The sequence below is a fragment of the Agelaius tricolor genome, unplaced genomic scaffold, assembly GCF_023055355.1.
Source record: "Agelaius tricolor isolate 1412-34295 unplaced genomic scaffold, bAgeTri1.0.p SCAF_8, whole genome shotgun sequence".
In the NCBI taxonomy this organism is placed as follows: Eukaryota; Metazoa; Chordata; class Aves; order Passeriformes; family Icteridae; genus Agelaius; species Agelaius tricolor.
Genome location: NW_027269268.1, coordinates 23,198,129 through 23,217,941, shown reverse-complemented (window position 1 = coordinate 23,217,941; position 19,813 = coordinate 23,198,129). Strand labels below are relative to the sequence as shown.

At 34.7% G+C, this 19,813-nt stretch overlaps 1 protein-coding gene across 2 annotated transcripts in view; it reads right to left on the bottom strand.

Moving 5' to 3' along the window:
- The window catches only part of RXFP1 (relaxin family peptide receptor 1), a 47,612-nt gene that overhangs the window by 3,052 nt on the left and 24,747 nt on the right, over positions 1-19,813 (bottom strand). Inside the window, exons 3-17 of one of the 2 annotated variants that reach the window (XM_071431960.1) lie at positions 15,158-15,262; positions 14,305-14,410; positions 12,968-13,039; positions 11,300-11,371; positions 10,181-10,252; positions 9,304-9,375; positions 8,464-8,538; positions 8,112-8,183; positions 7,189-7,260; positions 6,372-6,443; positions 5,896-5,967; positions 3,812-3,880; positions 3,348-3,577; positions 1,604-2,014; positions 868-1,086 (exon numbers count right to left, since the gene is read on the bottom strand). In XM_071431960.1, the coding sequence (XP_071288061.1) occupies positions 868-1,086; positions 1,604-2,014; positions 3,348-3,577; positions 3,812-3,880; positions 5,896-5,967; positions 6,372-6,443; positions 7,189-7,260; positions 8,112-8,183; positions 8,464-8,538; positions 9,304-9,375; positions 10,181-10,252; positions 11,300-11,371; positions 12,968-13,039; positions 14,305-14,410; positions 15,158-15,262 (1,791 nt within the window). Of the gene's footprint in view, positions 1-867; positions 1,087-1,603; positions 2,015-3,347; positions 3,578-3,811; positions 3,884-5,895; positions 5,968-6,371; positions 6,444-7,188; positions 7,261-8,111; positions 8,184-8,463; positions 8,539-9,303; positions 9,376-10,180; positions 10,253-11,299; positions 11,372-12,967; positions 13,040-14,304; positions 14,411-15,157; positions 15,263-19,813 lie in introns of both variants that reach the window. The other variant, XM_071431959.1, reaches the window with a different exon arrangement.

Genomic DNA, 19,813 nt, shown 5'->3' with positions numbered 1-19,813 from the left:
TGATAGCTTCTTGAGGAACAATTTAAAAATATTTGAAATAACTAAATATTTAACATAATCAGCGTTACTTCCAGACAGTTGAGATGCAAGTCCAAACTTTGAAAATTTCAACTCCCAACCCTCCTGGTCAGCACATAAGGCAAAATCATCTGAGCTGAAGCATTTTCTTGCCAATGTAATATTGTGACATACATCTGTATACTGAGTCTGAATCCGCTGTTGCTGATTGTTCTGTTCATGCTCACATGTCCTTTCTAACAGGGTTAACAAGCCCCACACGAAGAGGCTTTTTTCTGGCATCTACTGGTATTGCAAAGAGAAGGAAAAAATTAAGGTGCAATTTTAGTCTTTTAAGTTACACTATTTTGACATGGGAGTATATTCACAGCATGAAGAAGATAAACAGATCTTTATGTGACTTAATGATTTGAACTATAAATACCAGCTTGTAAAATAAAGTCATTTCAGAATAAGTTAGGTTATTAAATCAAGATAGAAAATACTATATTGTCCTGAGACATTTAGGCAACAGAACCAGCAAAAGTCCTAAGATGAGAAAAGCCAATGCAACTCAGCCTTGATTTTAAAATATATTTTTTACACTTTATAGATATTATATGCAGACACACTTTAATGATTTGAATTTTGGAGGTTTTTCTGTAACTCAAAGGTGACTAATCTTTCATTATTATAGTAATAGAGTTTAATCAAATAGCAAAACTATATAGTTCATGATATTGTGTGTACATATTTATAGATATAGATTTCAGCAACATAGTTCATTTCATTAAATTATTTTTCTTCTGAAGTAGAAGGAACATTTCATGCAGGCACTGTTGAAACAGCCTCATAAAAGAAAGGACATACCTGGTATTTCTACTCGAAGTAAAGAAAGGAGTTTCAAAATAAAAATAGGTATCCAACATAGTGCATCAGTAAATACAATGAAGAAAAAACGTTTAGCAAGGATCATCTCTTTTTTAATATGATTCCGAATTTCAGTAGCCATAATAGCTGTCTGGTGAACACTGTAGAACATACTCCCATAGGAAAACACAATGATGATAAAAGCTGCCAAGTTTACACCTGTTTAAAAGTTAAAATTAATTATACCTTAAAAGAATAATTGCAATTCTACATCACCTATTTGCATTCTGGATAATAAAGAAGAATATTTCATCTAAACTGCTAGTCCCATGGAATTAAGTGGTCAGAAAATCTGAGTCTGTCCTCATCCTGATTACTGAATTTTTGTCTCTACTCAGGTATTAATTTTATTCACTGATAATTGGCAAAAGATTGCCATCTGATTAAAACTAAATAGTTCTTCTCTAGCCTTACCATTGCTTTACCTCCCTAACATAGTCTGTTAATTCAAGAACATAATGATCAATAATTTCTTTCTACTTTCTCATCCCTTCATGCATTTTAAGATAAGTAGGCACACATTTAACACAGTGAAGTATTTATATTGGAAATAGTCTTTAAATGCTTGCTGAAGCGTCTAAATCCGAGGAGGTGTGAACATCACAGCTATCTTAATTGTTTGAAAACTTGGTTCCTTTGCAGCTCTAGTAATACATAAAGAAGAAAATCAACTTACCTAAGAAAATCACAACAGAATAAATCTGACTTCCTGTACTTTCTGATTGTTCTGAGTGAAGAGGAAAACAGACGCCATTGGTGCCATAGTAGTTCCTGAAAAATTCCTTATTGCTCAGTGGGATAAAAGCAACAGCAAACCCGATTATCCAGATAAGAACCAAAATGGAAATTGTCCTGCATTTTCTGGGCTTCAAACACCTAAAAGGATAAACTATGCAGATGTATTTTTCCAAAGTCAGATAAGTCAACAGTAAGACTGACACCTCTGTAGACAGAATAGCCAGCGATCCAACCAATTGACAGTGGATACTGTCCATCCACAACTGAGCGTGCTTGTTGTATTCTCCACGATATTTAAGATCAAAAGCTCCAATCACAAATAAATATATCCCCATCAGACAGTCAGCACCTGTGGGCACAGTGCTTAACATCATTATTTACACATCTGAATTTCCCATTCTCTCTGTACATGTATCTTGGAAAACAGACACACACATACACACATAAATAAATATATAAGTATCTACTTACAAGTAAGCTACTACATAGATATAGATATAAAATCAATATTACATAGATATCAAATCAATATTACATCTGGAATAGTACTATGAATTACAATTACGTGTTATGAATTACAATTAAGTAATTATAATTACTTAATTATAGTAATTACTTAGTAATTAAGTAATTATATTACTTTTTCCTTTTTTTGTTTTCCTTTTCATTTGGTCTGACAGTTCATGTTTCATACTTGTTTCCATTTTTTAAAGCTCTGGTAAAATTGTTTTGCAGATAGAAAAATATACAGCTTTATTTATAGAAATATTCTTGCAACCCTTTTTAATTAGGTCTTATTTCTTTATTTATTTCTATATTAACATTTGGCTTAAGATAATTTTCTATGAGTAGGCCATCTCTGCTGAATTCAAAGTTTATTTTTTCCACCTTTTGCTAGTTCAAAGTTCATGTGAATAGTCTTCTAAGACTAGTAAGGGGAGATGACCTGTCAACACAGAACTGAAGGCTTCATGGGTATTTTGCTAAAAATTTTGCATAGTATTCAGATTGTCTTATGGGAAAAACAAAGTTTCAAAATCATTGACAGGCTGTATTTAGAAATGTTGCGATAATTCTAGAAAATGTTGACAACTACTTCTCAAAATGCATCTAATTGCATTTGTGCAATCCTTATAGACTCTCCTGTATTGAGAGACTCAGGATTGTAGTGATTGTATTGCCAAGTAGTTCATCCATAAACTTGTCGTGCTTGCAGGACTGAAATAAAAAAAAAAAATCACCCCAATTCCTAATATTGGGGAGCTAGGACAAATTAATTTTCTATATTTGCATAAGGAACTTTTGTTTGTGCAAAGAATAGAATATTTGAACACAATAATTACATGCAGAAATCACTACTTACTGAGAAATGCATAGTAAAATATAGGTTTTTGGGCATTTGAAATATTGGAATTTTATTTCTTCTTGCTGAAAAAAGTGGGAATTTGACAGAATTCCCACGGCATGAAAATCAAACATGAAACCTTTGGAATGTCCCAGCTGCCAAAGGCAGCATTTAATGAGACCTCTTGGTATATAAACCACAGCATTTTGTGTTTTCATTTGCAGGGTCACGAAAGCAGAGTTAATCCAGTGCTGGAAATACATCAGTATACTATAATAACAAATATCATACATGCTACAAGCAGACTAAAACGATACTGTAGATATGGAGTACTCACAGCAGAGAGACATGATGGAGATGGCATGCAGCTTGTTCTCTGATCTGATGTAAGGCCTCATGCAGATAACAAAAATGTTCCCAAAGCAGGTAATGGCAGATACAACCCAGACAAACACTCTCTGTATGATGCTGGCTAAAAGGTTCTCGAGGGAGGAAATCCCATCAGTGTTGGGTTTGCAGCTGCGCACGTGAGGAGCATACCCACAGTACTGGAATTTCTTAAAATATCTGGTTGTGAGAAACAGATGAGAGATAATTCTAGATTGGTTGTCAGAATATCAAAACTATCTAGTAACTGCTCAGAAAACATATTTTGAAAGAAGGAAAGTGAATCAAAAATGATCAAAATTTGACAACTGCTCATGTACTGCTTTTCATACACCTTTGTTTTCAATTATCCAGTATTCCGTAATTGTAAAATTCAGGCCAAGGAAAGCAAACTTTCTAAAATAATCTACTTACATGTGGGAAAGGTTTCTCAAGGGACTGAACATTCTCCTCTGGATGTTTGCAATTTCAATGCCCTCCAAGCTGCTGTAAAAATACATTCTCAGTAAAAGGCCATAGAAACTCAGTGGCAAACCCCCAGATTTTATGAGCATTTAGTTGAGATTTTATGATTATAGGAAACTAGAGAATAACTTTATTGCATCTAATCTGTCAACCCTTCAAAACCTGACCAAAAAGTCTTTGTAAAATCTGGAGTGGAACTAAAAGGAATTGCAAATAATTTTAATAAACTCACTGTTCTTCCAGATTCATGAAGAAAATTCTTAGTGCTGCACTCAGTCATGAGAATTGATGAATGTCTTATTAATATGTTGCCCTTTCAAAATACTATTCTACTGATGTTCTTTCATCATATAATAATATGAAATAATAAATTTCATATAAAATAATATATTGGTCTAGTAGTAATAAATAATAAATTGGTCTAGTAGTAATATTTTTACACATCTCTTCTCTCTTTTATCCCAGGGAGTGCTTTATTGGACAAACAAACCAACTCAAGAACTCAGTCTCTTCTTTATGTCAAAACCAGCAGGAAGCTGGGACACAGAACACAGCATGTAAGGAAAAATGCTGGCTTTTTTGTGACACACAGGTGGGATTCCTTATTTCAAATTTTACACCTACATATATGAAAGCAGTAATATTTTCTCCCCTGCAGTGCTAGATCAATAAAATTTAACTCTGTAAAATTTAAGACATTCTCTTAGAACTTCAGGTTCTGTATCCTTCCAGTCCCTCCTATTCTCTGGTTAGATGCGCACTTGTTCAGGGGTCTTTGGTTCTCCTTGTGGGGAGCCTTATTTGTATTTATTGTTAAAGATTTGAATGTAATATTCCTGTGAGTTCTGAATTCATTTAGGCAAAAATGGAGAACTGGTTAGTTGATGTGGATTGGTGGGCAGTTTTGCTGGCAGATGTGAAAAGCCCCAACATGGAATTGTGCTACTTTTATTTAAGTGCTGCAATGAATCCTAGAGAGTGCTTTCCCCAACTATTTCTACTATTTTAAACAGATGAAGAGGGAACTGGTGTTCTACAAGCAGCCAAAATACAGTTGCCTGTTTCTATCTCAAGATTTAACAGTTTTTTTTAACTAAAACAGGTGGAAGGCCATCACCACTGAGTTGTACGATTTCTTTGGTGTTAAATAATAGATAAAATGATAAAATCATGCTGTAGCTTGACTGTTAAGGAGGTAATTGGTTATTATTTTCTGTGCTCAGATGCTTATTTTCATAACACTTACATAGATTTAGTATTTTCAGTTCATTAGCCTTGTACCAAGTTGAATTTGGCCAGGGGATTGCAGTCACTGTGAGGAAGCTGTTTTGATCAACAAAGGTATGTGTGCTGCTGGCTACAGCTCACACATAATCACATCAGGTCAAACCATAAACTCCTACTGCACTGCTGTCCAAGAAAACATCTGTTTTTTGATCTCCACAACCACTGCTAGTAGGGCCTGTTGCAATAGGACAAGGGGTAGCGGTTTTAAATGAAAAAAGGTAGATTTAGACTAGATACTACGAAAAAATTCTTTATGAATAGGTGGTGAAACCTGGAGTAGGTGGTCTAGAAAGGTGGTAGATACTCCATGCCTGGGAACATTCCTGGTCAGGCTGGACAGAGCTCTGAGCAACCTGGCCTAATTGAAGATGTCCCTGCTCATTGCAGGGGAATTGAGCTAGATGACATTTAATGGTCACTTCCAAAACAAACTATTCTATGATTTTGAAGTGATGTCTGACAAGAACCAATACTTCAGAGCTGAAGTGACCAGTGAAGAGGTACTTAAATCTCCTGCAGGATAATTTCAGATTTGCAAGATTGTTGCTGCACTATCTCACATTTTTAGGAGGAGCTCTGCTGGCAGAATTCAAGTTAGAGCTACTGTATTAGTGCACCTGCAAAACTCCCCCTAAACTCTGCAGGGGCAATTTCTTACAAAACATATTCTGGATCATGTCCCACTGAGGAAGATGTGCAAAATCACAAAGAAAATATAGCTAAAAATATAAAAACTTGATACTTACAGGGATTTGAGTTTAATTAGAAAATCAAACTGGTCTATTTGTATTTTCTTGATGGGGTTGTAAGAAAGGTTCCTGTAAATGCAACAAAAATAACTTTGGCCACATTCCTTACAACTTGTTCTAAAAATAAAGTCAATCTACTTTTAAAGTTAAATCCTGATATCATGTTAAGTGTTTTCACGAAATTATTAATTTCTCATGATGTAGCTAGCATAGCTCATCTTGTATGGACTAACAAGATCTAGAAAAAGGTAGAATTTGGACATGCTGTCTTCTGGGACATGAAAATGCACATCTTTGACAAAATTATTCTGGTCAAAATGCTATATAAAACTGCTTTTGATCTGTTTTTTAGGCAGAACTTAAATGATGCATACAAATAAATGTGCTCTTCTCTTTTCTGACACATATGACTGAAAGCATCATATCAAATGATGAATATACAGTTATGTATAACAATAAACAAGAATCCTTACAGTTGTGAAAGCTCCTTTAGTTCCTTAAATATATATGGAGGAAGTGATTCAATCTTGTTGCTAGCCAAATCTCTGCAGAAACACACAGGTTACAGTAAGTTCTTTCTACACGCAGTAATTTTACTGAATAGTTTTGCAGTTCCAATATACACAATTTTATTTGCCTAATAGAATATTATTTATTCTAAAGGTTATCAGAAATATGGATTTTGAAAGAATGATGTTAAAACAAGGTGGGAAGCTAGATCTATCAGATCTTGCTTTGTCTCATTAGTTCAGATATGCTGTTAGATACATAATTTATTGTTATTTTATTTCCATCAAAAAGAAAGTAAAATACCATTAATTTGGCTTGTAGAAACTTACAAATTAATTAAACATATTTTTTCATGATGGGAATGTTTCCACATGGACTAAACTGCATATCTTTACTTTTGTTTTTATTTCTACCTTTCATCTTACTTTAACTGTGCAGAAATCCTAAAAACAGAGGAATAAAGGTCTCAGTCCAACCAAAACTGTCAAACTGGCCTAAAAGACACTGAAGGCACACATGCACCTAGATTGTAGTGATACAAGAATAATTAATATTATTATATTTAGGGAACATAATGTGAGAAAAACCCCAATATGATTGATACAGATGATGTATTTTATTCATTATTTCTTTCCTGTTCAACATATCTTTAAAAAATACCCTAAGGAAGGATGCCATCTCCAGAGTATGTTATACGAAATACAATTTATGATGAATGTTATTTCTAATATAAATCACAAAACTGTGTGTTTTTATAAATAAGAGAAAAAATCTACTCACAATTCATCTAACATCTGGAGAGAAGAAAAACTGTTTTCATTTAGGGAACTGATTTTATTTCGTCTCATCACCCTGAAAGAATAAAACAAACATATGTTTCTTCTTCTTGGTGTCTATTTAATTTTGAATATAAGATTTTATAAACTTTAAAAGTTCTCTGCATCTTCAAATATTTGCTCAACTCAGTTAACAAGCTAATTGCATCTAGAAGTTTGCCATTTTATCATTTGATAAATAACTTTTTTTTGCCTATACATGCATGTACTTCTACATATATCCATATGTATACGTACACACATGTACATCCATGGAAGGACTGAGGGCTGAAAGACTTGTGACCTAATCATGTCTCAGACACAGGTACACAGTTGTGCAATTTTTCATTCACCCTTATTTCATCTGCCACTGAGCTTAGAAAGCCAAGAACATGGGTATTGCAGAAGTGTTAAAAAATGAAAGTGACACTTACCATGGAGCCTACTGATCTACCAAAAAGGGATTTTCTGAAGATGGGTACATCATCACTGAGGAAACTTTGGAGAAAATTCTAAAATTGACGAACCAGTCAAACCACCAGCCAATCAAAATAAGCAACAAGCTATGTATTTTTATGTTTTCTAGTTTTCATTATGAGATCTTTGACTCCAATACAAAGGTTATAATGAAAATTTCTAAATCTTAGTATCAGCCAAAGTCTCTTCAGTGAAGTCCAGTTATATATTTCAATACTGAACTTTGCTGTAAAATATAAACAGTGGATATTCTGTGTGGTGCTCACTTCAAACCAAACATTTTAATTTAATATCCTCAAGAGATGAATAATCACCATACTCAGGGAACTTTAATATTAGCTGTAATGAATCACTTGACTGTTCAGCATAAGCACATCTCACTCTGGCTAGCCAGCATATCCAATTACTTACAGTACAGTTAGAGTGCTGCAGGACATGAAAGTGGCATTTTTCACGTGATGGATATGGTTGCCTTCAAGGTCTCTGGGATATAAAAGAACCCCATTAAGTCATTGAAAATAAACTCAGGCACTTATTCTAAGGTAATTGAAGAAAACTACTACCAGAATTTGACTACACAGAAGAGAGTGGGGGGCAGACATGGAATACTTCTGCACACTCAACTCATGACTTCAGGCCATCAGCCCTGCAGTGACCCAGCAGGCACTTTGCAAGATCCAGCACCCCATAAGAAAAAGTGGTGTGGAACTGCCATACAAAGACAACAAAATAATATTTTTCCAGTGAAATAAGGTAGACTTACAGCCAGTTTAATCTTGGCATATATTGGCACAGAGGTTTGTCAGGCAAACGAGCAAGAGAATTATTCATCATCTCCCTAAAAAAAAAAAAAAAAGGAATAGTACAGCTGGTTATATTTACACAGTTATATAATAGAAAAAAAATTCATGTCTCTTATGCACTTCTGAAAAAAATCATTCCAATCTTGAATAGTTTTGAAAGTAGTATTATTTTCTTCAACATTCACATATTTTCTCTGTGGCATTCTGTGCAGCAATATTTGATCCTTAGCTTGCTAATGTCCAGATAAAGGAAAGATGTTCACTCCACTTCACTGCTATTGAAATGAAATATAGAAATCCAGTACAAATCTACTGTTCAGTCAGAACATGTAATTTCTATGGGTGATGGAGGAAGTGGGATGTGGAGGGAGGTTTCCCTCTGGCATGCAGGGGAAGAGGGTCCCTCATCTTTTAGGCTGGAGAGGGCAGTGGCAGATCATAGACTGGGGAGGGTGGCTGGGGTGTCACCGGGGGCAGGGACTACGGGGTTCCTCCTGTCCCACCATGGCTCTGGAGGACACCTGGACCCAGAGCTGCAGCTGCCTCCACCCTGCCCTCTCAGTGACACCTTTATCATTTTCCTCACCCTTTTCTCTATACTTCTCCAGACACTGTGTGTCCACTGCTGCCAAAATCCTCCCACTATAGCACATTTTGCCTGGGTTAAGGGAAAACTGCAGGGGTACTGCCAGCACTCTGGGATGAGCAAGCACAGTCGGTGTAAAAATGTTTTCATATGTGTATGCCCTTCCTATCCTGTTCTTTTAAATAGCACCTTTTTTCTCTTGTTTCATACTTACAGAAGAATAAGAGATTTGAGTCCATAGAATGTTAATGGATAGATCCGATTTATCCTGTTGTTTTCAATTATCCTATAAATTACAGCAGAATATGTATCAGATTGATTATTGACTTCAGTCTTAAATTGAAGAGATAATTAAAGCTAACAAACTGTGTAGTGAATTTCTTCAAAAGTCCAGTCAAACTACTTATAAAAATTAACACACTATTCCTTGATGGTTTAAGATATTAATTTCCTTTCAGAAAAATTTAATAAAAAAAGTAACTCAGAGAAAAAAAAATTTTTCAACTTAGAAAAAAGTGTTTTCCTTTGAGGCTTTTAAATCCTTTGATCAAGACACTTTGAAAGGATTCTCTGTAAAAACAAAGTGGCCCAACCTAACAGTATTCTGTGGCAATCCAACAGTCCCAAGCATGCAGGAGAATGTAAGACAGTATTTGCTTATTTTTAATAACTTATTCAAAATCTCTCAGTAAAGTAGTAATGAGCCAATATTTCAGGTTATGACAGTAATTTTGTCTGGACATTTTAAGCACTATTTACAGGAAAAGACCTGCCCAAAAAATATTTGTCTACTGTTTTGTAGTACCTAGGTTACTTAATATATTCTTTTGTAACGAGCAATTATTAATAAACATTTTTTACCATTGTTAAAAGTTATCAATCATTGAAGCCATTAAGGCTCAAGAGCTATTTCCTGCTTTTACCAAAGCCAATTGCACTTTTACCTTGCACAGTCTAACAGGAGTTCCTTAGTTATTAGCTAGTCCAAAGTAATGCTATGCACAAAAATGAAAGCAATCAAAATATTTAATTATAGATAAAAATTAATTATTTCTTGAGTAAATAAATATACAAATAGAAAAACAACATACAGCCATTCAAGTCTGTGAAGGTCTGCAAAGACAAAAGGCTCCAAATTCGTTATCTTGTTGTTGCTCAGGTATCTAAAGCAAGACCAACCAAAGATGAATGAATGGAATGATCATTTAGCCACAAACACATGAAGATGAGTTTTAAGATTATTTTTCCTTGATAATTTACCAGAATACTCCTATATTTTAAACATCTTTTATTTTACTTTGGTAATTTTCATGCCACTGTTTGAGATCAAGGCAGGACTCTCTCTAGTGAGGATTTTAAGAGCAATTCTGTACAGCACTTTGTCTTATCTATAAGAAAGCACAGCCAGCTAAATATTTTCACTGTGTCGTATTTTAGACCCTTTCCAGTTTCCTTCTGTGGAGTGATTTGTTCCATGAAAGTTTCCAGGATCCCATTCAGTCTTTGCTAAGGATATTAGTCATAAATGTAGATACCAGAATAATGGAAAAAGAAAAGCTGAAAATGAATGGGGAGGGGTAGTATAAATGGTCTGGGAAGATAATAACAGCAGCTGTAATAACAGATATTCAGCCACACTTGTGTGATGGAAACAATAAGAGGTACGGCTTTGTAAAACTTTCCTTCTGAAAACATTGCAGTAAAAGTTCTGAACCAAACAGTGCAATTTATGTATTGTTGTATCTTTCACTGAGCATTTCCCTTAAAAGTTAGAAACACCTTTCAACAAGTTGCTTCAAAATAAATAAAAAAATGCTCCTTTCATCACCTATACTGGTTAGTTTGAATTGTGTTTGCAAACCAAAACACCGTGCTAAAGAATTTTCACCCATCACAAGCTCTTGCTTTCATTTTACTCTTTTTTCATTCTCCTTGACTTTCTGCAGTGTAACTACCATACTGTCTCCTTCTTCCATCCTGAGGATTTGGGGAATAGGATCGAAGTATGGAGCCAGCTTGTCTTTTCAAAATACTGTCCTACAAGATAAACTTGCACAGATACTTCTTATTCTGTCTTTGCTTTCTCCATCCAGTCATTGGATTAAAGTTTTGGACCACTTTGTAAGATCCTAATATGGAATCAGGAAGAGAGAGATTCTCAGAATTCTGCCTGCTGTTTTTTCCTTCAGTATTCTAAAAGCAATACTTACAGTTTTGTCAAGTTGTATAAACCTTTGAAAGCACGTTCAGATATGGCTCTGATTTTATTATTCTGAAGATACCTAAGAGGATACAAACCCAAAACAATTTATTCTCTAAACAAGTGAAGTTAAAGCAAACATAAGTAACCAATTAAAATCTATCAGCTAAACTGAATGCACATTTGATAATTTAAAAGAAGCTGCTATATTTGTTACACCTTGAATTTGACAATTTCCATTTTTTCCAATTTTTCCATTTCCAAATTCCAAAAACCATTTCACAGCTATAGCTGGAAAGATTGCAGGGTTGTTTTCAAAGAAATTCCCACAAAGAGCAAAATTACAAAAACCATTCCAATGGATGCTTGCTTTGCCAAAGAAGAACAGTGGAGTGGTGGTTTGCAATCTCCTTGATTAGGTCCTAACCTTGCAGTGCTCACCTGTGTGATTGCTGTGTTTACCAAGATCTCTGCTGCAACCAAAATTTTGCACAGTAAATGTAAAATTATTTTAATTTTTGAATTTTTTTGGGGGTACTTGAAAATTCTCAAAATATTGCATTTGTAAGTTATTTAAAAATATACAGCAAAACTTATTGATCTCCTGTAAACTATAGATACTGTTTTTTAAAATTCTGGATTTCTTTATCTACTTTGATGAAGTAATGAATTGAAAAGTATCAACTGCAAATGCCAAATCTTTTTCAAATAATTTTAAGGCATTATAACACTATTCTCTTTAAATAGTATTTAAACATAGGTCCTTTAAATCAAATTCCACCTAATGAAGCATGTAGATGCATTCCTGCTGGAAAGCAGTAAGAAATAGGACATTGACTTTTACAAAATGGGTTTCTGCCAAACACTGCTCAAGACGTTTTGGAAAATGTAAAATTATCTATCAGAAGGGTGTGAAGCTGATATTAGAATCAAATTTTTTATGCATATATAGATAGGTATGGATTTATTTATTTTAGTGAAAACATACCTTTCAGGAATTTAAGGGACATAATGGGACTTAACTTTCAGAACACAAGATGGTGCTGCAGTGTAGCACAGTTCCCATGAAAGAACACTTTGAATAGGTTACATAGAAGCTCTACTCCAGACTTCTGCATTTATTTTTTATTTCACTACTTCTATATAAAGAAAACTTGTTTTAGGCTATGATTTTTGAATGGTATGTATGTTACACCCTGGAAAACATAACACAGTATTATATTGCTATAATAATTTGACTTTTTGGGCATTATCAAATCAATACCAGACATAATTAGGAGTAAAACCATGTGCCATGGGAATGAACTTCCCATGATAATAGAAAGTTTGAGTTTCCAAATTTTTTGCCAGAATAAATCAATTAACTTAGTTTAATTCGATTTGGCATATTTATTATAAATGTAGCATCCTTCAGACAAAATTAAAATTTAGTATTTTTTTGGTATAAACCAGTCTATAAACATAAACCATTGAATATGCAGAAATTATGGCCTTGCAAAAAGACAGATGTCAAATCAAGGTACTTGAGCAAAACAGGGTACACATGAGGTACCAAAGGGTGAGACAAACAAGACTTTTGGTACTCAAATGTTAAGCTCCACGTGTGTACGTATGGGGGAAGGAAAGGATGAATGTTTAAGACACTAAATAGGTATTTTATGTTATAGCGCTCCCTTACAGATTTTTAAGATCTTGGTATTTCTTGAAAACATCAGCAGAAAGTTTCCTCAGGAGATTCCTCTGAAGAGACCTGTAGGAATGAATGCATACAGTAAAACTACTGTCCCAGGTTCCTACAGCACTTCTGTTATTTAATAAGGGCAGCTCTCACTCTGCTAAATAAAGAAAACAACATGAAACCATCTGAACATGCTACTTCCATTTTTCTGTATGTTTGTGTCTACTTAAACAGTAAGAAAAATACATTATAATAAAAAAATCCATGTCCCCAGGAAAAACTGGCAAAATAATAGTTAAATCTAAGAATAAAAAAGATTTGAATATAAACTACAGGTTTATTTCAAACCTCAAATGCACACAGAGTGTATTTCCCAGTTCATACATCCCTATGTCCCATCTCCACTGGGGACAATCAAGTGTCCTGTCAAGAATAAAATTCCTTTAGGTTGTGGTTTGATTAGAAGAGAATTTAGCCTGAAAGACAGGTGAACTCACTGCTTTTTCTACAGCTAGAACTGGGTCAGTATTTTTGAACTCTTTTCTGACCCTGAGCCAGAAGCCAGTTGAAATAGATTTTTGACATTCCACATCAGTTTTTGTTATGAATGGTTGCAGTGTTTGAACGTGGACCCAACAAGGAGAACTTCAGCCACATGTGAACACAGGCTGGTACCAAAAGGAAAGATCCATGACCTGGATCTGCAGGGGAGCACCTCAGGTAAGGACATGGGATGCTGCTCCCTGCTCACCACATCTAAAACTGCTTCTCAAACAGCAATGTGCAAATCAAGAGCACATCAACCATATTCTGGTCTCTTAAAAAAGAGTTTGGCTTCCAAATACATATCTGCATGATGAGTCAGACCAATTAAATCCTTTTAAATAACAGCATATTCAGAAACATCAAATGAGAACTAAATAGATTTGCTCCAGCAGGGAGTACCACCACGTTCAAGGTTATTGACTTTATTGACAGGAACACAGACTAGGAATATTGGCATGATCATAGAAAAAGAAACAGGTTCTAAGCATTTTTTCTTAAAAGGAAGCATTTCTTTTGTAGATTTTCCTTTATCCTGAAATTGTTTGTAGCTCAAGTCACTGTTGCAAACATGAAATGATCAGTTCACAGAGTTTTTTGGTTCCTCAGTTTCTTTTCTCCCCTTTTGTGCAAGGAAAATCTGTACTTAAAATATTAAGGTACTTGTCAACAGAGAGACACAGTGTTTCCCAAGCATCAGCTGATGATAATTATAAGGCTGTAGTTGTGAAAAAGTTGTAGGATTGACAGTCAAACCTGAACAGAGCAAGAGACCAGGTTACTTCTCTACTTACAATATGGTTATGTTTGAAGAGACTGATGGGACAGCACGTAGCTTGGCAGCATCACAGAAAACCTCCAGGCCTTGGCAGGTGCACTCTGCTGGCACATCACCAGCCACTGCAGAGAGCAAGAACATGGTCAGGGCAAGAGGTGGCATGTGAGATGTGATGGGAGGTGGAGAAAAGAAATATGGTATTAAAGAACAACAAGCACAAAAACAGACATAGCAGGCTCTTTTAAACACAATTAAGGCACATGTTTTTTACAAAATTGATTTAGACCTTGGAAGAATCTAACAATAAATATAAAGGGACACAAAAATTATATTACTGCTGTGAAAGACCTTGTAAAAACTCTTGAACCTTAGGCACGATATACAGGAATCTGGAATACGATTTTTTCAACACTTTAGATTATTCAGCAATCTTATTACTAGAAGGAACACAATTTCCACGGGTGAAAATAGGTCAAGAAAGGGTCAGGAAGTCTTTGCTCATATAGTAGACAGCAGAACCAAAAAGTCTGTGCAAAGACCTGTGTAAATGGAGGGGATTTGCAAATTTCATTTGATGTACAAAGAAATGAACTATGGTCTCTCTAGCAGTATGAGCATATTTAGATAAACATTTATATTGTCCTCCTAATTGGCATATGCTAATTAAAATATGTTTGACACTTTTCTTGCAGAAAATAAATCATCCTTAATGGAACTGAAATTAGTTTCAAATTAGCATTTGTTCATTTGAGATATTATGCTGTTTAACTAAAAATGAAACAGCACTAAATTTCCTGCTAAGAATATATTTGTTCTGTGTTTCTTCCTAGGAATCATCAGTAATAAAATAATATCTATAATTTACTTACAGCACTCAGGTGTCTTTGTCTGAAATGCATACAGAGATTTCAATTTATTGTATTTGTCCTTTGTATAATGTTTATCAAATTGCAGAGACCATCCATTGTTGTCCTCTAATAAAAAAAAACAAACAAAAACCACACAACATAAACAGACCACAAATAGAAGATATCAATATATAAATGGAAGGTAGAAATGTCTTCACTTAATGTAGTTGCATCAATTTTTGTCTAATTAATACAGGTCTTTATTCCAGAGTGTTTCACACACCATTAGATAACTTTATACAGCTGCTTAATCTTACATGTCTACAAATGATATGAGCTGCATAGAAGTAACAGCTTATTCTACCTTCAATAACATTTGCTGTGACAGTCACACTGAAAAAACATAGTTGTGATTTCAGAAATGTTTATTTATGTAGAAGCCTAAAAATGAGAGGGAACAATATTTTCATACTTCCTTAAACATGCAGGTTTGCCACTTTGTCCAGGAATGTTGAAATGATTACTATGACTCTGACTAGTTTGTACAGAAGGGTTTCTGCACTATCACAGCCTATAATTTCTTTCCTGAAAATCTCGATGAAGGCCAAAGGAACACTGCTTTTCAGGAGAAGAAGGGACTTAGTGTAACATATTCAAGTCAGAATGTTCATGTTAAGCTTAATATGCATCTTAAACAAAGCATGATTCCATATTACCCCTTTGGTCACTGTGCATAGATGTACTAGGACTGAGTAGTTAATGGCTGTAAGAGCAAAATGTAAGAGCAAACCTTTTAGTTCCTTCCAAAGAATGGACATTTCAAGATATAGTGATGCTAGAAATAGCTACAGATCTGTTAGTAACTTGTTTCTTGAAAATCTACTGTATATCCGAGACCTGTAAATTGATTGATCAGGTAGCAACTTTCCAAACAGGCTGGAAAGGGAAAGGGAACTTGCCTTCAAAAGTTGTGATTGGATTTTAGTTTTCTTAATTTGGATCTGACTTTAGTTTTCTGAATTTGAGCCTGTCTTCTCTTCAGCTTTTCAAGCATCTCCTTTAATGAACATGCAGCAGTAGCAGAAATGCTCCTTGGGATGGCACTCACTAGCTGGTGAACCAAAGCATCCATGACAATTGAAAGCAGCACACTTCAAGGATATCTACTGCAAAACATTTCTATGAGAGCTCTCAGGATGGCTCTGCTTTGCTAGTAATTAGAGTCTTATATTCACCTTTATGTACTGGCAATAGTCTTTACCACTGCAATTTCACAGGTTAATAGTTTAGTTATACTTAAATAAAATTCCTCATGGATATTTCTCTATAAATCTCTATATTTAACTAAGCATTATTATAATATATATAGGCTTCAAAATAGGCAGGGAGAAATAAAAAATATTTACTTTGCTCTGAAATGGCTTCTCATTTTTCATGCCACATTACAACTCAGTTGTTGTTTTCTCAGACAGGCAGGGAAACGACCTTGAAAGCATCTTCTGACACCTGCCTACAGATGAAGCTGGTTTTGAGAGATGCTTACCTCTTTGCTGTCTAAGCTGAAAAGGTGTGTTATAGGTACTGATTAATGATAATATGAAATATTAAGTAACTTCAGGCAAATTATCCTTCATCTAGTTATTTGTTTCTTATGCATAAATTAAAAAGATGAAAGATTCAAAGCAAACATAAGTGCTTGTCTTCAAGAATTGCTCCAGTGAGAGAAAAGACAGACCTGATAAGACATTTAAGAACATTTTACTAACTTCCTCAAGAGCACCTTGCATGCTCTGATCCATTAGTAGTTTTGCTGTTCTAGATCATTAAGCTAATATTCAGAAGCAGCCTAATGCATTTTGGACAAAATGAAAGGTATTGGCCAACCTTGTCCTGCCTGCTTTAAATGCTCAAAAGAAGATCAGTTTTAGGACTGCCTGCAGCATGGAATCTGTAGTTGATGAAGTGATGAGAATAGACCCTTTGTCAAGTGGCAAGTGCATTAAAACCTACTGCCCTGTAGATGGGACCATAAAGAGGTCTTCTCTACCACTGTTCCTAAATATTTAACTGGAGCACATCCATTGACTTTCATTTGTATGACTGGACTCAGCAATATGTGGGAATTCAACATACACAGAGAAAGTAGGATTTTTAAATAGAAACTTGGGAAAAAGGTTTAAAAATGAGATTATTCTTGAAGTATAAATTATACCAAGTGAATGCTTTGCAATCAGGAATATAGTATGAAAGTACTCTTGGATTTTCTAATTTATTATTATGTTCATAGAAAGTGGATATATGAGATTTTATTCCACATTTTTGTACTTTGAAAATGCCTTGTCATGTGACAAAGCATGTACAAGAGGCAACCATCAATGCATTTCACATCTGCAGAGAAAAAGGATGAGAAGTGCCTCCCACACTAACAGGAATGATGGAGAAGTTTGCTACAAAAGGGAAGTTCCTCAGCATTTTTGAGGAAGTCTAGAGGCAGCTGTGTATTTTTGGGTGGCCATAAAAATAAAGGGGAAAGACTCACAGAGAAGATGGATTATTTTGTACTGGAATCATTCCAGCTGTTTGGTGTTTCTAGTGAGTTCATTTTAAATAATGGGCTTTTCTTATGGCATGCTTTCTACTAGAAATAAAAAGACATATCTGAATATAATAAAACAAGTTACTAAGCATCCCTTGACCTCCAGAAATATATGCTTTGGGCCAAACTTTGTGCCCAAACATGGGACAGTCTCTATTTTATTCAAGTTGTTTTGTAAATCCTGAAAGAATGTATTGTGCCAATAACTATGTGTTTAGTATGACCATTTGGTGAAACACTCAGTGGCAGAACTGTAAATCACTTTTTGGTCATTTAGGGTTTAGATGAAGGTTTGTGGCCTGTTTTTACCTCTTTCAAGGTGAGGTTCTCCAAACACTTTAAGAAATGACTGGTAATAATACTGATCTTGAAACCCCAAATCTATCATTTGAGGCTGTACAGCTCAGATGAGAAATTACTTTTACCCTGAGCCAGCTCTAAAATAGATTATGTTGGCTGCAGTTCTGTTAAAAAAAAGAGATCTGAGAAAATAAAGCATCATCAAATCTTCCTCTACATGGGATAAGTGAAATAAGTGGTGGCAAACTGGATTTATCTAACTGGAGATTAATATGCTCTTTCTTACTGAAAGTTTCCAATTACCACTTCTGATGGGAATGAGAAAGAGCATCTCAATCCTGACAAACTACAGATTTGAGTAATCATTTCAGTGTCAGATCCAAGAAAATATCATCTTTTCTCAATTAAAGACATATCTCTTACTTAGTATGGCGTTTATGATGAGGATGCTCTCTGTATGACTTCCCCCTTCCCTCAGCCATGTCTTCGTGGGTATTATACAGAGAAATGTTATCAGCTAAATGCATAAACACTCTAAGGAGACACTGTGTCACCCTTTGAGTTTGCTGTTTTTGTCATAACCTTTGGACATATTTCTTTTTGTCAGTTGTTCAAATAAACTTTTTCTCGCTGCAAGAATTATTTCAGGCTTTTCACAAAAGTATCTTTTGGTACAAGGAAGACCCATGTCCTTCAGACAAGAAGCATTTCCTTTAAAAATATTTACGAATTAAGGAACATAATTGCCCTTTCCCACAGTGTTGAGGCATCCTGATACAGCCTCATAACTTACAGCAAGACCAAAACCACACAGAGATTTCACAAAACCAAGGGCTCTGCTGCCTGGAGGGAGGGCAAAGTTGGGATGGAATTTCACTGGTTCAGTTTAAGCATCCAAGCAGAAAAAATTAAGAACTTAAAGCTGGACACCTTATCAGTCAATTCAAAGGTAAATTACCCCAGATGTCACTGCACATATACCGTCTCCTCTACCTGATGATTAATTGCAATCACATATATCTTATATGTGACAATGCAATCATAGTAAACCAGACAGGAAACAAATAAATTTGCATAAGGTTTACAGTTCTCTGGATGAACTAGATTACATACTTAATAATAAAAAGTTTTTTTATGATTTTAGGACAACTTAATTAAGCTAGTGCAACTTTTAAGAAAACAGGCAGGTTAAAATTTCCAGAAGATGAACATCTTCTCAATGTTTAATCTTTATTCCTGTGAAACATGTGCATAGAGTTTTCTAGATTTTATGTTCTGATTTTCTTGAAATATATTTTTAAAATTAAAATAATCTAACAGCATGAATACATCTATAGAACCTTTAGTTGCTTAAAAGTTCCTTTGACAGTAAGCCACTACAGTGGAGACCAGGAGAGACATAAGTCTTATGAAATGCAAGTTCCTCTTAATTACCAACAATATTTGAAAATCACAGTAGCAAAAGTGATTAAAAACCCTTAAAATTTCAGCAAAGCTATTCCATGTGCTGATACTTGCACATCAGAGTAAACCTTATTGTGAACCTATGGCACCTGTTTTGATGCCATATACCGGGGATGGATGGCAATGATAATAAAATTTGGCCATTACAAAAAAATTTCCATGTGAAGCTTGAAAATTCTATGTTTTTCCAAGTATTTGATACATTTTGAGTATACTATTGACTGTCAAATATTTACTTTATGCTTCACAAGCAGAATTTGCTATCTAGGCTCAAAACTGAGTAGCACCTCATACATTCAAAGCCTGTATTTTAAGTA